The following is a 16445-nucleotide window of genomic DNA, read 5'->3' as shown; positions in this document are numbered from 1 at the left end:
ATGATAAAAGCACATATTACAAGCATTGCCTAAAACCTGTATAAACTGGTTAGAAAGGTAACATTAGAATTTAGCACAATTTAATAATTAAACTCCATTCTTAGTAAGTGTGTTAAAGGAGGGAAATCACCAGACTATGCTGATCATTTGCTACCTCCAAGGTTCTGCGTTGGCACGGAAGGTATAGTAAGGCCAACAACACTGACTTTTAATTGTGGGTTTGTACAGCAACATACATTTAAAAAAACAACAATGCTGACCAGTTTTAACAACAGTCTTAACAGCAGTTAGGTATGAAATGGACAAAAGAAAATCTCTGGGTTTGTTCACAATATAAAACTTGAAAGATGGAACAAATATCAATTAGCAAATCAAAAGAAATCGTCTTAATTTTCTTTAATTACAATGGGCAATGCCTGAAGTCTATACTCTTACCATGGGAGAACATGAAGGCAGTAGGTGACCAGAGAGGGAAATGGGGCTAATTGGACAGAGATCCCAGTTCAACACCTTGTGCTAATCAAAGCAGTGTGGAGGAACTGCTGGGATTTGACTGAGTAAGTGTGAGAGAGTAGCAAACCAATGCCCAGAAGGTGTCACATCTACAGCCACTGTCTTTGATCTCAGTTACTACACAGAATAAAATTCATGTCAATTTAAACACCCCAAAATGCTCTCAGGGTCAGTTTACTGGAATCACAGCATTTTAAATCACTTAAATCACAGTTGATTATGAAGAAATATTTGTTATAAATATTCTTTTTTTTGTGAAATTATTGACTAAAATAGTGTTTTGTACTTTAATCTTGTTATGCAAGTATTTTATATAATGCAGCAGCACAGTCAATTGTCACTCATTACTTTACCAGTTTGCACATTTATGTATTAATGACACCCAATTCAAAGATAGGTGTAACAACTACAGTTTTATAACCTAAAATTAGTTTAATAAGAAATAGTTAAAATGCAATTCATAAGTACATTTGAAGACAAATACTTTTGTACTTTTACTAATATTTTACCCTGGGTGTCTCCAAATCAAAAATCTGATTCGTCCATTATTGTGTTAACCACACAAATAAAGGCTGAGTGAATCAGTTGCATAAAAAAAACAGCAAAAGTCCACGGTTCTCATTAGATATGCCATATACATGAAAGTACTGTTTTGAAAAAAGTGTTGTTAAAAGGTGGAAAAACAAAACTACTAGTGTTACAACTACAGTGGCAGTGCTCATAGCTGAGCATACTTGAACTTTTTCACATTTTGTTACCTTACAGCCACAAATATAGTGTTGTGAAGTTGTGAACTGGACTGAAAATAATACATGTTTTTTTTAATCAAAAATCTACAAATGTATGGCTGGCAAAAGTATTTAGCCCCTTTGCACTGAACTTTATTTAGCCGTTTTAGAGTAATCACTTGCCTAGAAAAGTCACGTAATTATTTTATAGAGTCCAACTGTGTGCAATTTAGTCTCAGTATAAATACACCTGTGAAGGCTGTGAAGGTTTGTTAGAGAACACTAGTGAACAAACAGGTTGAAGACCAAGTAACTCACCAGACAAGTCAGAGATAAAATTGTGGAGAAATGTAAAGCACCACAGACCAATCTTTGAGCATCCCAAGAAGCACTTTATCATACAATTTTTTTAAAATAATTTTACATAAAATTAGAAGCAGCCATAAGGACCATGGTCACTCTGGAGGAGCTGCACAAATCCACAGCTCAGATGGTAGTACCTTTTCAGATTTCTTGCCTTTATGGAAGAGTGGTAAGAATAAAAGAAATACATAAGGAGTACAGTTTGCCAGAAGCCATGTAGGGGACACAGAAAACGTGGAAGAAGCTGCTGTGGTCAGAGGAGAACAAAGTTGAATTTTGTAGCCAACATGCAAAGTGATATGTGTGGCAGAAAACAAAAACTTTGTGGGGGCAGCATCATGCTATGGGGATACTTTTCTTCAGCAGAGACAGGGAAGCTGGAAATACAGGGCAATCCTGGAAGAAAATCTGTTGAAGGCTTGAAACTGGGAAGGAGATCAAAGAATATTCATGTGTTACAATGGCCCAGTCAAAGTCCTGGCCTAAATCCAACTGAGATTCTGTGGCAAGACATGACAATTGCTCTCCATCCAACCTGGCTGAGCTTGAGCTATTTTGCAAAGAAGGATGGGAGAATAAAATCAGACCGCTCCAGATGCGCAACACTGGTAGAGACATACCCCAAAAGACTTTTAGCTGCAATAGTATAGTAGTATTGCACTGCTTAGTATTGATATAGGGGGTTGAATACTTCACAATTTTATCACATTTTCGGATTTTTATCAGATTAACATTTGAAAACCATGTATAAGGTGCTATTTCGTGTTGGTCTATAACTTAAAAACTCAATTAAATAAAAGTTTGTGATTGTATGATGACAAAATGTGGAAAAATCATGGGGACACTTTCGCAAGTCACTGTTTTACTACTACCACTACTACTAATAATAATAATTATAATAACAAATCACAACTAATTTTGAAAATTGCATATTTAATTTTTAATTGTCAAAAGGTGTGTACATGTTATTATTACTGATCAGAATTTTGTGTTCACTACAACTACTACTATTACTACTACTACTACTGATTTTTTTTAGTTCAGGGCTGACAGGTTATATAGTTTTCCATAGTTTTTTCTGGACATGAAGCAAATTATTTGGCTACAATTTTGGGGGCTGAGAAAGGTGTAAATGAGAAAATGTTGACAATATAATACATGAGAAATCCTTGAAAATGTTTAAGAAAGGGACAGAAAGTGCATACTCTTTGATTTGTTGTCCTTAGCCTCTGCTGCTTCCCTGTAGAAAAGCTGGGCAATGTGTGGGAAAGCTGCAGAGAACAGGTTCTCCTCTTCCACTGTTCTTACATCATCCGGCTTCTCTGAAGGACTGTCCCCAGGAAATACATAGTGATCTGCACAAATCACATAAAAGTTAAACAAAAAAAGGAAGAAACAGAGCTCAAGGGACAAAGATTCTTCATAAATTCCTTTTTTCCCATATATGGACTTCTGTCATTAAATAAATACTAGAAGGTACTAAAATCATATCTGCTGCATCTGAAGCATTTTGCTGATTACTATAGACAGTTTTTGTGTGTGTCCCTGTTAGAAAAGAAAGCTTGTTACCTGAAAACAGATTAGGCTGTTGCTAAAACACATTCAAGGAAGGCCAATGAATATTACCTTTTTTATTTATTTGTAGCTTAAAAAGTAATTGTCTTACATTCCATTAAAAAACTATAATTCATCACTGCTTTTACAGAATATCTTGAACAAAACGATAATAGGGACTAGTGCGGGCATCCAGTATACCAGTTTTATTTTCCCCTATACATTTTTCCGTACAGAGCACTGTGCTTCTGTTTTTTGATGTGTATTATCCTACACGAACAAACAGCTCTTACAGAAAACGCTGACTAGAAATAATTTTCAGGTATCGATTTGGCGCCTCCTCTGGTGCAGCGTCCCTATATGTTGCATACCCCCTTTTTGAGCCACTGCCAGCACTAATAGGGTCGTTTCAACATTATGACATGGGGTGCTATTAAGTCCGTAATAAATCATACACATACCAGTTTAAATAAAAACCTGGTTGTCTCTGGATTTAAAAATTTCCGGGAACACATATATGCCCGTGATTGGTAAAACTTACACAAGAAATTTGGCTTCCCTTATATATTTATTACCTAAAGATGCATCAGCTTCGTTTCAAATTAACAATGGTTCATACATTGTTAAAATAAAGGTGGATAGGTGAAGATGGTACATTAAATAATGTCTTATCCTAAGCTTTGAAACTACCAGTACAGACATCAGATTTAGATGACAGACAAACAGGTAGAATGTGTGAAACTAAAAACGAATACTTCACTTAAATCAACCGTATCCAAATCTTGCCTAAAGCTCATCTTCTGGAGAGGGCATACAATCTTTGCTTTTATACACTTTTAATTTATGTTACATATGAATATAAAACAGAATAATGATAAACATTTTCTCACAACCAAAATAAGTGTCATGTAATGTAAAGAAAATTTAATTTGTAAATTAATTTATGTAATAATAAACAAATACATATACAGAATATAGCCACAAGCGACATTCTATGGGTTCAAGCATAAACTGGCCTGATAGTGTCTACAAGAGCATAGTTGAAACATAAGAAGTTCTAATACGTTTGTTGAATATACTTTACCCATCACTTAGTGCTGTATCTTTATAACTAAGGCTGTATCTCTAAAAAACATTTTGTCCTATGAGTTTTAGAGCAGTAAAATTGACTGTGGGGTGGAAGGCAGGAAGCGTTCTTCGAGACCTGCCTTCGCATTATAAAATGAATGAAAAAAAAAAAGATGGAATGAGACCTTTAAGTTATTGAGCAAAAATGTTAAACTTTTCTTGTTTATAGATTCCCTATTGACTTATCTGTTGTTTTTGTTATCTGCCAAGATGCATTAATCCTAAATCTACCTACCAAGTTTCATGTCTTCAGGACTTATGGTTTGGGCCACACAACTGCTTTTTCAAAGGAAAAAGAATAATAAGAAGAATTGTTTGAAGAAACAACAGTGTTCTATGCAGCTTCTGAGCTTGAACCCTAAAATGTAGCATGCTTATTTATTTGTAGTTTACTATAATTCCACAAATGTTATTCCTAATGCTGCCACAATACATACAGTGATTTACAGGTGCTGGTCAACGAATTAGAATAATTTGAAATAGTGCAATCAGGAAATTCTTTGAATGCATTTTTTGTGCAGAAAGCAAATCAGGTGTTCACCGCACCTGTCCTACTCGTTAGACTAATCACAGAACTCGTTACCTGGAAAAAAATTTGCTCAGCTGAGATTTCCAAAAGGCCCATTTAGGCCATTTAACTGTGACACTGTTGTTTTATTGAATTAGAATAATGGAGAAACAGTTTCATTGAATTAGAATAATTTTTATTATAATTACAATCATCACTTTCTCAGTATTTTGTGGCTGCCCCCTTGGCTTGTATGACTGCCTGAAGTCTCCGCGGCATCGATTTGACCAGCTTGTCGCAAGTTTCCGCACTCACAGCTTCCCAGGCAGTGGCGATGTTCTGCTTCAGTTGGTCCAGCGTAGTAGGCTTTCTGTCGCGAATTTTCCGCTTGACGATGGCCCAAAGGTTTTCAATGACATTGAGGTCAGGCGAGTTGGCCCGCCATGCCAAAACTTCAAGCTGTTTTTTAGTGAACCAATCTTTGGTCGACTTTGCCGCATGAGCCGGTGCAAGATCCTGTTGAAATATGAAGTCTTCTTCGCCGAACTGTTCCTCAACAGTCGGAATCAGGAACGTTTCCAGAACATCTTTATATACGGCAGCATTGACAGTCTTCTTGAGGAAGCAGAGTTTCCCTACACCTCGAGCGGACATGCATCCCCAGACCACAACGCTCTGGGGAAACTTGACGGATCTTTTCACGCACTCGTGATTGTAGGTTTCGCCACCACGACGCCAGACACGAGGACCTTGGTCACCGAAGGAGATGCAGAAGCGTGATTCGTCACTGAAGACCACTTTCTGCCAGTCTTCAGCAGTCCACTCGCCGTGTTCTTTGGCCCACTTCAGACGTTTCTCCATTTGTTTCTTGTTCAGCATCGGTTTTACTGCTGGAACGCGAGATTTGAAGCCGAGTTCGCGCAGACGACGGTAAGTGGTTGATCTGGAGACGTCAGCGCCGGTCTGCTTGTTCCACAAGTCGGTGAGCTCGGAAGTGGACTTGAACCGGTTGCTGACTGTGATCTTTCTCAGCTGCTTGTTGTCGCGAGCAGAAGTTTTTCGGACGCCGGAACAGTTGGTGCGCTTGCTGCAGTTTTTCTTGAGAGCTTTGCAGACGGAAGACTGGCTGATGCTGAGCTGCTCAGCAATTTTAGTTTGGGTCAAGCCTTGTTGGCGAAGGGCTTGAATTTGAGCCACTATTCCGGTTGAGAGGTCGCGCTGCTTACCCATGATTGATTTTACAACTTAGAAATTCTACTCAACCCTGACTTTATACTGCACAGTGAACACTCTTCACAGAAAACAAAAATTCGAGCATTTATTCTAATTCAATGAAACGGTTTCTCTAATTCAATAAAACAACAGTGTCACAGTTAAATGGCCTAAATGGGCCTTTTGGAAAGCTCAGCTGAGCAAATTTTTTTCCAGGTAACGAGTTCTGTGATTAGTCTAACGAGTAGGACAGGTGCGGTGAACACCTGATTTGCTTTCTGCACAAAAAATGCATTCAAAGAATTTCATGATTGCACTATTTCAAATTATTCTAATTCGTTGACCAGCACCTGTACTAATGCAGCTAGAGTGAAATCAGCTAGGGGAAAGTGTGGGATATGATTCATAGTAGCAAGCAAATAAATCAAAGCCCAATGTTAATGTTAATCTTGCTTCTACACCCTTGGTAGTAATTACATTCAGTGGACAATAAAATCCAGATTTTTATAATAAATTCAAAGGTCTTTTATGACACTTATGTTGTGTGGAGTGTCTGAGAATCACAGCCAAATTTAGATTTACTATACATACATTGGACAAGGACATGTTAAAGGCACACTAGGTAGGATTTCCTTGATTATTGATCTTTTTAAGGAAGTAAAATTACAGCTTCAAACTCACTGTGGTGTAATAAGAGGAATAGCGGTCCTCTTGTGCCTGTGCCGGGCTCCTCTGAGTTCAACCAGGTTGCTTTCCAACCTATAGTTCTAACAGTCATACAAGAACTACAAAAACCCGGTAGGTTAATTATTTACAGACGCTAACTAACATATAGACACTATGGCAGAATATGTCTGTGAAAGCCAGAAAGGGAGAAAGGGAGACTAATCGGCCTAGAGACCGGACAAGAATAAATATAAGAATCTCTTTCACTAGTTGGCGTGAGCTAAGAGACGATAAACAGCTAAAAACAGACGCCAAGCCATCTGGCTTCTTGTTGGACAAGTAAGTAACGTCTTATTTTGTTGCTCTGGTCTTTAGCTGAGATTCATATTCATTATGTTACTTCATAGTGTTTTTGTTTTACAATAATTTCATGTTGTGCTTGTTTTGTGGTAAGGGCCAACAGCCCTAATCTGTAAACACGCCGTTTACAGACACAGAAAAACATTTCTTGTTTTAGTCGTGCTTACAATAAAGTAAACATTTCATGCAAAAGAGACAAATTGATGATGCAGTTCAGATTGGTTGTATCTATTTTATGTGCTTTTTACTTTCTGATGGAAAAAGTTTCTTAGATTCAGGTGGATTTTCCACTATTTATGTAGTACTTTTAGTAGTAATAACAGTCTACTGTATATATGAAAAAAATAAATAAAATATACATATATATATACATACATATATATATATATACACATATATATATATATATATATATCCGTTTAAATGAGGAAAACAATAACAAAGCTACTGCGCATGTCTGTTCCTTCGACGCTTCCGGTGGCGCTATGTTCAAGTATACAGCTGTCAAAATGAGAGCGCATATTTCGCAAATCTCCCGAAAACAGAGAAATTAGTAAAAAGTGATCAAACTTTTCCTGATCCTTTTGATAAGGATTTAAGAGGGAAGTTTTTTTCCTCTGATTTAAAACGCTTGCCAGATGTGATCTACCCAGATGTGATCACTATTTTGTTGAAACGGAGGCAGTGAAAGCGCACCGCAGTTTGGATGCATATAATTACTTTCTCAGTGGAAAAGTTGGGAATATTTGTTCCTGAAGTAGAGAAGTATCACTATAGTGTATGGTGAGGTTGGAGCAAGTCAGACGCTATCCAACACATACTCTGCAGGATTTATAGATAAGAAGGAGGGAGAAGTTGTGAGCGGACACTGTAACTGCATGACAGGTTAGCAGTGTGAAAAACGAACGCACGCGTGTTTACTATGGAGGACCAAAAATTACATAAGTATAAATAAATAAATGTTTAAATAAATTAATGAATAAATAAATAAATGTTGACATAAATAAATGCACATAAAAATGAATAAATAAATAGAAAAATAAGAAATGTATTTATTAATTTATTTATTTACCTATACAATTATTTGTGCATGTATTTATTTATTTATATATGTATGATGTATATATATGTGTGTGTGTTTGCTTATAAACAGTTCTCTATCTATTATACAACTATCATAACTTGGTACACATATAATAAACAATGTTATGTTGGTATTGTAGAAAAAAAGTGCCGGGAGACTGAGGGGGGAGGTTTTACGACAGTGCTGTAAACACTCTGCAACTGTAGAGGGAGCCCACGAGCACTAGTCTCAGTCCTACCCAGTGGGGCTTTAAATAATAGCCAAAAAAAAAAAAAAAAAAGTTTTTTAATCCTTGTGTAAATACTAATATTTTATTGTAATAATGGTAGGTTATGTGTTCCTTGTACAATAACAATATTAGTTTTCTGAAAATATCTAATATCTGATCAAAACATGTTCTAGTAACTGAGGTGTAAAATGTATCATTATTGAATCGAATTGGGACTTTGTGAATTAATTGTGGTGATACTCAACCCAATAAACAGATTTGCTGTTTTATTTGGCAGGGGAAGGTAACCTAGAATTATGCAGACCATGTTATAGCAGGTAAAAGAGAAAGGATTCAATGAACCTCTAGTGCAGGGGCCAGTAATAGGCAGGCCGATAAACTACTGAGAAGGATTTAAATCTGACAGTGTTCATTTAAAGCGGTGGAACGTTTAGTGTCTTTATGGTTTATGTGCTTTACAGCGCAGTAAACTTACAGACCAATCACGTGTGCTGTAAAATCACCAAATGCTCTCCTCTACCAATCAGATCTGTGCAGATGCAAGAGCGCGGAGCCACACAGGCGAAGCAGGCGGTGAGAAGTCAGAGAATAAAGCGAGAAAAGATGAGAATACAGATGGTGCGCACCAGAAAAAAATATTAAAATACTACATTTATAAAACATATTAACAGTAATGTAACCGAGCAGTGTTACTTGGAGAATTAAAGAAAAACAACCGAGACAAGAGTGCAAAATATTCCACTTTACTCCACCTGATCAGAACTCCTCAGCAAAAAAAAAAACTCCCTCACTCGCAGACACGCTCTCTTTACTCTCAAAACAACCCTACTTCAACACTAAGGCAACCCCCAGGGGACAAAAAGCATTGGCAACTTCCTTCATCAGTTTTACCCACAACATAATAAAGTATGCTAGAGTAATAATATTAAATAAAATAAAACTACTGTTAAAAAAAAAGCTGATATTTTGGCCAAGTTCAGCAAACATTTCTCCATATATTGTACGATTTATCATTCATATAATTTTTATCATGACAGGCAGGCCTAAAACTAATATAAATAAAATCAAATAGAATAAATAGCATTTTGAAACAAAGTTAACATACAGATTCACATTATTAGACTCAATATGTTAAATTATTGAGGGTGTTTCCATTTATTTTATGATAGGTTGATAATGTAATTATTGTGACAGGTCTATTTACTAGTATGTGTAATTTGTTTTGTCTTTCAGTTGTTGATAAAACACTGACAGAACTACTATAGGCCTCTTTAGTAAACAGAATAAAACACTGAATTATAACACAAGTTAACACTGGCGACGGTCCGGACCTTAGCCTGATTAAATTTTCACTAACTGGACCAAACTGAATTCTAATTAAATACCCCTGCTCTAGTGCCTTTTTTTGCTACTCAGCTAAGGTCTTATCTTGGAGCAATATACATGATATAGTAAGATGGAAATAAATTAAACATGCTTTCCACTGCAAACTAAAATTAGATAAATTTATGAAAGAAATCAAGAATTCGTTCTTTGAATTCACTTCACTTCATCATAAAATGTGACGCTTATGCTTCTATGCTAGTGTATGCTAGTGCATGAAGTGTATGTGTCTAGGATGAAGGTGAGTACTCAAAGTTTAAAGTTTATAAAGGAAGAGAGTTTAGCACTTCAGAGTGCTACATTTGTTCCATCACCTGTGACTCGCAAATTACACCACTCACACCTTCCTTGCATCTCTCTTAACAACAAGACACTAACAAGACCATGAGTGATATTCATCACACTTCAACTGCTAAAGATTGGTGGCTTTGTCTGAAAATAAACAAGCACATGCTGGATTTTAAAATCTGTAAAGCTGGTTGACAGATTGACAGCGCTTCACTTTGCCATATTTTATATTACAGCCTTAAATGGATTTAGTTATTTTTTCCCCACAAAATTCTACACCTTGATGACGAACATTTTTTTTTCAGGTTTATTTAATTATTATTTATAAAAAATAAAACACAAAATACAGCATGTACATAAGTATTCACAAAATTTGCTCAATACTCTGCTGCTGCAGAAAAGCTTCTCCTTATGGAAGATTCTCCTCTCTCCACAGAGTAACACTAAAACTTAGTCAAAGTGACCATCAGGTTCTTGGTCACCTCCCTAACTATGGCAAAATGATAATACACAGAGCTAAGAAGTCCTGGTGGTTCCAAACTTCTTTAATTCTAGGATGATGGAGGCCACGGTGTCATTGGGACCTTCAGTGCTGCAAGTTTTTTTCTGTACCCTTCCACAGATCGGTGCCTACTTATACAATCCTGTATCTGAGATTTACAGACAGTTTCTTTAGACTTCATGGCTTGATTTGTGCTTGGATATGCACTCCTCACTGCTTTAGATACAGCCTTTCCAAATAATCCTAAATCAACTGAATTTACCACAAGTGGACTCCAATGAAGCTGTGGAAACATCTGAAGGATAAAGAAACAGAATGCACCTAAGCTCATTTTGGAGTGTCATTGAATACTTCTGTTCAGATTATAATTTTGTTTTATTTTTAATAAATTTGCAAAGATGTCATTTCTTTTTACTTAAGGTAAAAAATGGGATACTGGGTGCATAATTTTGAGGAAGATTATGAAATAAATTAATTTTGGAAAAAGTAAAGCACTGTGAATACCAATGTAGTGTATATTTTAAATTATTCACATTAGCAATCAGTGATGTTGGCAGCGAAAACACTGGGATTTACAAATACCACATAAGAACCACTCACCTGGTTTTGTCCACAGGACTTCAAAGCAGGAGATGCCATTCCTTATGCGGCGCTTGTGTATTCTGTTCACACATTTAATATAAATTACTGAATACTAAAATATAAAATAACACTGGTGTTCAAACGACACAATAATTGTCAATAAAAATACTTTACATGTAAATTGTATAAAAAGTATGTATTACATCATTTTAAAGTTTTATTATTTTAATTTGTAATATATATATATATATATATATATATATATATATATATATATATATATATTACATTTAAAATTATGCTAACATGAAAATTTTTAAAGCAACAGAGCTATAAAGATAGTGAGACAATTAAAGCCAACTTTCTGAAAGTATACACTTCTACATATTTATACTAACATTACTGGCTATCAGTAACTTAGCCTTTCATTGCTTAACTATATTGCAAATGTACATATACAGTGGTGTGAAACACAGTTATGGTGCATTTACACTGCTCCGTCGTGTCAACACACATGGTCGCACTGCCCCCCTCCAACTGGTCGCATGTGGGTGTGACAAAGGCGTTCCCTGCGTCATCCAATAAATAGTTTTAATCAATTTAAATGCTTTTATACAAGCTATTATTATTTTCTATAAATTAAAAAAATATAAATGTGTATTAATAAATATAAATGTTCGATTGAGCTTTATTACACTGTCTAGTGAGCTAACAAAAGCAAACTTATCCATTTAAATTATATATTAATATCTTAAAAACCCACAATCTCTGCAGCCTTTCTCCTTGCTGTATTACTGTGATCAGAGTCCCTGTAAATCAGCAGATTTTTAATATATGAGGCAAGAAAGCCTGAAACTTCTCTTCCAGGCTTCTCTGGACGTTTGAAAGCGGAACAAAATGTTTTCAGACACTGCGCTGCAGACACGTATCAGGCGAACACCTGCTCTCTGATTGGATAGACGCATCGCGTTGGACGGATTCATTTGCATAAAGTTCAGCTCGGCTCAATTTTTCATCGCACCGCATCCCCCGCTCTCGACGCATCGGAGCCATGATGCTCGATGCGCGACTGCGTCCGACGGAGGCGGCGCTTTCCATTGAAAATGAATGGGATCTGTCGCTGTGCGTTGTCGCGACGGAGCAGTGTAAATGCACCGTTATACAATCTTCAAGCACAGCCAATGTTTTTGCTATTAAAGACTTTTAATCCAAAGCATTCGCTGTATCAACAGGCAGGGGTGAAGTTTCCTTTAAGGTTTTTTGACAGTGACTGTTAGAAAAAAGAAAGTGCTGGATCCCCTACAGTTGTGCTGGAGTTAACGATAACTACAGGTAAAGTCGATTACGGCTAATTTCCCCCAAAGTTAATAGTACGCAACATGCTATGAAAGCTTTATTACTTGTGTCTCGTGTCTTGAGTTTATGAGGCGTTTGTGGCCAATATAACGTAAACATCTGAGGTAATGACCAAGGAATACACAAATGCTAAAAATAAACCAGAGACATACTAAACTACTTAGCTAACTAACCTACACTTGTGTTCAAAATTATTTAACACTTACTGCAATAAAGTGTTTTAGCATGTTTAACGCTTATTTTTTTTTCTTGTTCACAACCAGATCAAATAAGAAATTAAATTACAATAACAAACGCAACTTAAATTACAACAACATTTTTTCTTATAAACCCACAAATGTTCTTTTTGTGATTTCCTCATTGACAAATATACCTTAGTCCAAATATACCCTTAATCACATAAAACATTAGTACTTAGTACAATTCCCTTTGGCAGTAATTATTGTCCTTCAGATGTATATTCAGAAATATAGCTTGACACAAGTTTCTGGTAGTGATCATCAGGTATCATCAGTTCTTTGGCATTCTTGGGCTTGTACCTTGCAAGTGCCTTCTTCAAGTCCCACCAGAGATTTTCTTTGGGATTTAAGTCGGGTAATTGCGATGGCTACTCCAGTATCTTCCAGCCCTTTTTCTGCAACCAAGCCATGAAAGAATTGGGGGAAAGTCCAACGTCTCCTAAGCTTAAGCTTTGTCACTGACTGCATGATATTTCCACCAATGATCTTCTGTTAGTTAACTGAATTTATGGTACCTTCCACACGGTAAAGATCATGACTGACCCACCACCATGCTTCACAGTAGGCTAGGTATTATTTTCTGTATAAGCCTCGTCCTTCGTCCAGACATATTGCTGAGCCATAGGCCTAATTTTGTTTCTCGTCGCTCCAGAGAACAGTATTCCAAAAGCTTTTCTCCACCTTTCATTTCAGGTACAACAGTCACCAACAGCATCCTATTTCCGCCATGTTCAAGTAGCATTTCCATCGTGTCTTTAGCTTTAAACTTGCGACCTATACTTCCAATTGTGTCTCTATGTCTTTGCTTTCTTTTTATATTCATATCTATTACCTCTAGACTTCTTTGACCATTCCCTGGACCAGGTTGCAAAGGCACCTTTACTGTCTAGAAGCAGCTGCGTATCTAAATGCTTTTAAATCTGCTTAATTGCTGCTCATTATGATTCTGTTCACATCTACAGGTGCATTCAATTCATAATTTTGTCAATAAGGAAATCACAAAAAGGACATTTGTTGATTTACTAAAAAAAAAAAAACATTGTTATAATTTAAGTTGCATTTATCTATTTTATGAGGCCTCATTTGATCTGGTTGTGAACTAAATAATAATAATAAAGTTTAACTAACTAAAACACTTTACTGCAGTGAGGGTTGAATAATTTTGACAAATTTTGAACACAACTATCTAAAGGAGCTACACTATGTGCATACCCTGCCTCCAGAAATTTGAATTAGCATACCTTTCTAAAAGCACATCTGAACTTATCCCACAGTATGGTGGAGGGTCTGTGTAAGGGGCCCAGGGGAACGCCACTATTCTATCATAATAAGAATAAAAAAAAGCTATGTGGTTGTTTTTTAGAGGTTGTGCTAGGCCCTGTAGTTGCACTGAAGTGAACTAGCCAACATTAGTGTCCAACTCTTAAATGCTCTTCTGGATAAATAGGCAAAACTTAGATTTATAATAATGTAGGCAGCTAATTGCTGAATTTTGCAAAAAATATAAAAAAATAAAAATAAAAATCAAAAAAAGGTTAAACAGACCTAATGGGCTTGATCTGCACTGAGGTTTCTGATCCATGTATTCTGTTCATCAGTTCAGTGTAGGTCATCATTGCAAGTACTTTCTCACTAGTGTAGTGTTTCGGCCACTCCATTTTGTCCAGAGCAAACTTCTGTCAAATGCAACAGGTGAGAAAGCTATAAGTTATTGGGACAAATGCAAGATAAACATCTATATACACCGATCAAGCATAATATTATAACTGCTAATATTTTTTTTCTGCTTTACTGAGCATACAGAATCACGTTGTAGTTTATTTAGGTGGTGGGTTTATTTTTAGCACTGCAGTGACTCCGACAGGGTGGTGTGTTAGTGTGTGTTGTGTGGTGTCCTGGTGTTCCTGTGGGGACCTGGGGGCTGTTCCACGAAGCGAGCTAACTCAGTAAGCCAGGCTTAAGAAAAGCCTGGCTCATTTTGCTCAAATTTAGGTTCCACGAAAGAGGCTAGACTTAAGCCTCGTCCAGCTACTATAGCAACATATACGTTTGTCCAAACCTGCTCTGTCCCAGGCTAGAGTTTACGCTTAGCTTAGCTACAACGCTTCTATTGGATGAGACGTGTGACGCCATAGCCTTGCGGGTGGGAAACAAAATGCAGGAACAAGGTTCCGCCACAGTTTAATCCAATAAATTGCAGTGGATGCGGCATATCATATAATATTTGTATACATTTAATTGAGTATTGTACTGTATTGTAAAGGTGTCTGCACATTGCAATTTATTGGTTCAATCTTAACAAATTCAATAATCGCAGTTATTTTCCAAAAAGATTTATTGGCATAAACTCTATATCACAAAAAATGTATTAGTATTAATGATACCCAGGTACTTTAGATGAAGTTTCTTTGAAGTATTTCTATAATTCCATAATTATATCAATTCACATATGTGATCATATTTGTTCAATATAAATATTATAAATGTTTAGTTAATTTAACGATGCAAAAAGTGAATGGATATAGACAACTACCCTACCAATATTTTCATACAGGTGATATAAATTAGCAAAACATGTAGGCTATAAAAAGAGCAGCCAACATTGAAGGCTGTAGGCAGTGATTGACATCACCACCAGTAGCAGCAACAGCTGTTTTCTTTCTGGTTGCTAAAATATTTCATGCAGTCAATTCATATCATATTATACACTAAAATAAGTACAGGGGTGATAGTGAAAAAAAATCCTGAGCCTGAACTTTTTTTCCTGTTCCAATGGGGTGAGGGGGGCACAACATACTGCATATGCGACGTAATGTAGGCATACATTTTGATACATTATTCAAACATTTAATAGTCTGTGTATGACCTTATTGTCAAGTGACACATTTTAGATGTTTTAATATTTGCCTTATGTCTATAGTGTTATTCACGAAAACAGATAATTTCCATCTTGGTATAGGACTTACGATTGACTGAAAGAAACTGGCCACGTTCGATTCTACCTGTTAAAACGAATACCAGCGTATGCGTTAAAAATGCATTCAAGGCTTGTGATGTTGCAGTATAGTTAGAAATTGAGGTGTGTATTGAACCACAATGCAACATTTCAACACCAGAATGCATTAACTCAAAGCTGCATATGCAGCAGCCATACCAAGACAGGTCAGTAGGGGGCAATACTACTCCAAAGTACAGTAACTACACTCTGTCTAAAATAGAGGAGGTGATTACCAATTAATTAAGCAATACTTTTTTAATGGAATAACATTACCTTTGTTTATAGACGACTATTTATCTGATCAATTCATATAAACCCAAGAGACACTTAACGTACCAGTGCCAAGAGAACAGCTCTACACTGCTGTGCCTCTGTGTGCTAATTCTTCAAGCTACAACTCGGAGATTAGCTTTCAGCTTCAGTTTCTATCCAGTAAATGAAAAGGAAGCACTAAGAGTGCATATATTTTTTTTTAATGCAGTGTTTTTTTTAAACATGATTATGCACGTTCTGCCCCCTTATGCCCTGCACACTCATTAAACCAAAATAACAATAATTTACAATTACTTTTCTTCTTCTCTAATATGCTTAACAATGTTTACGAACACACGATTTTTTTTAAGCATATAGATTAATTTAGCCTTTATTTTAAGCTTATAGCACTCTGTGCTTAACACACTCTACGAAGCCGACACACGTGCTGTTTCTATCAACAACTAACTTGAATTAGCTCCATACATCTGACTGTCCTT

At 36.3% G+C, this 16445-nt stretch overlaps 1 protein-coding gene across 3 annotated transcripts in view; it reads right to left on the bottom strand.

Annotated features, from left to right (window-relative positions):
• The window catches only part of LOC103041329 (GEN1 Holliday junction 5' flap endonuclease), a 60645-nt gene that overhangs the window by 1136 nt on the left and 43064 nt on the right, over positions 1 to 16445 (bottom strand). For all 3 annotated transcript variants that reach the window (XM_022671515.2, XM_022671516.2, XM_022671518.2), the window contains 3 exons: positions 14241 to 14371; positions 11119 to 11180; positions 2810 to 2959 (listed from right to left, as the gene is read on the bottom strand). In XM_022671515.2, coding sequence (XP_022527236.2) covers positions 2810 to 2959; positions 11119 to 11180; positions 14241 to 14371 — 343 coding nt within the window. The remainder of the gene's footprint in view (positions 1 to 2809; positions 2960 to 11118; positions 11181 to 14240; positions 14372 to 16445) is intronic.

The sequence above is a fragment of the Astyanax mexicanus genome, chromosome 2, assembly GCF_023375975.1.
Source record: "Astyanax mexicanus isolate ESR-SI-001 chromosome 2, AstMex3_surface, whole genome shotgun sequence".
NCBI lineage: Eukaryota > Metazoa > Chordata > Actinopteri > Characiformes > Acestrorhamphidae > Astyanax > Astyanax mexicanus.
The sequence above is the reverse complement of the archived record's forward strand: the minus strand, read 5'-3'. Positions and strand labels throughout refer to the sequence as shown.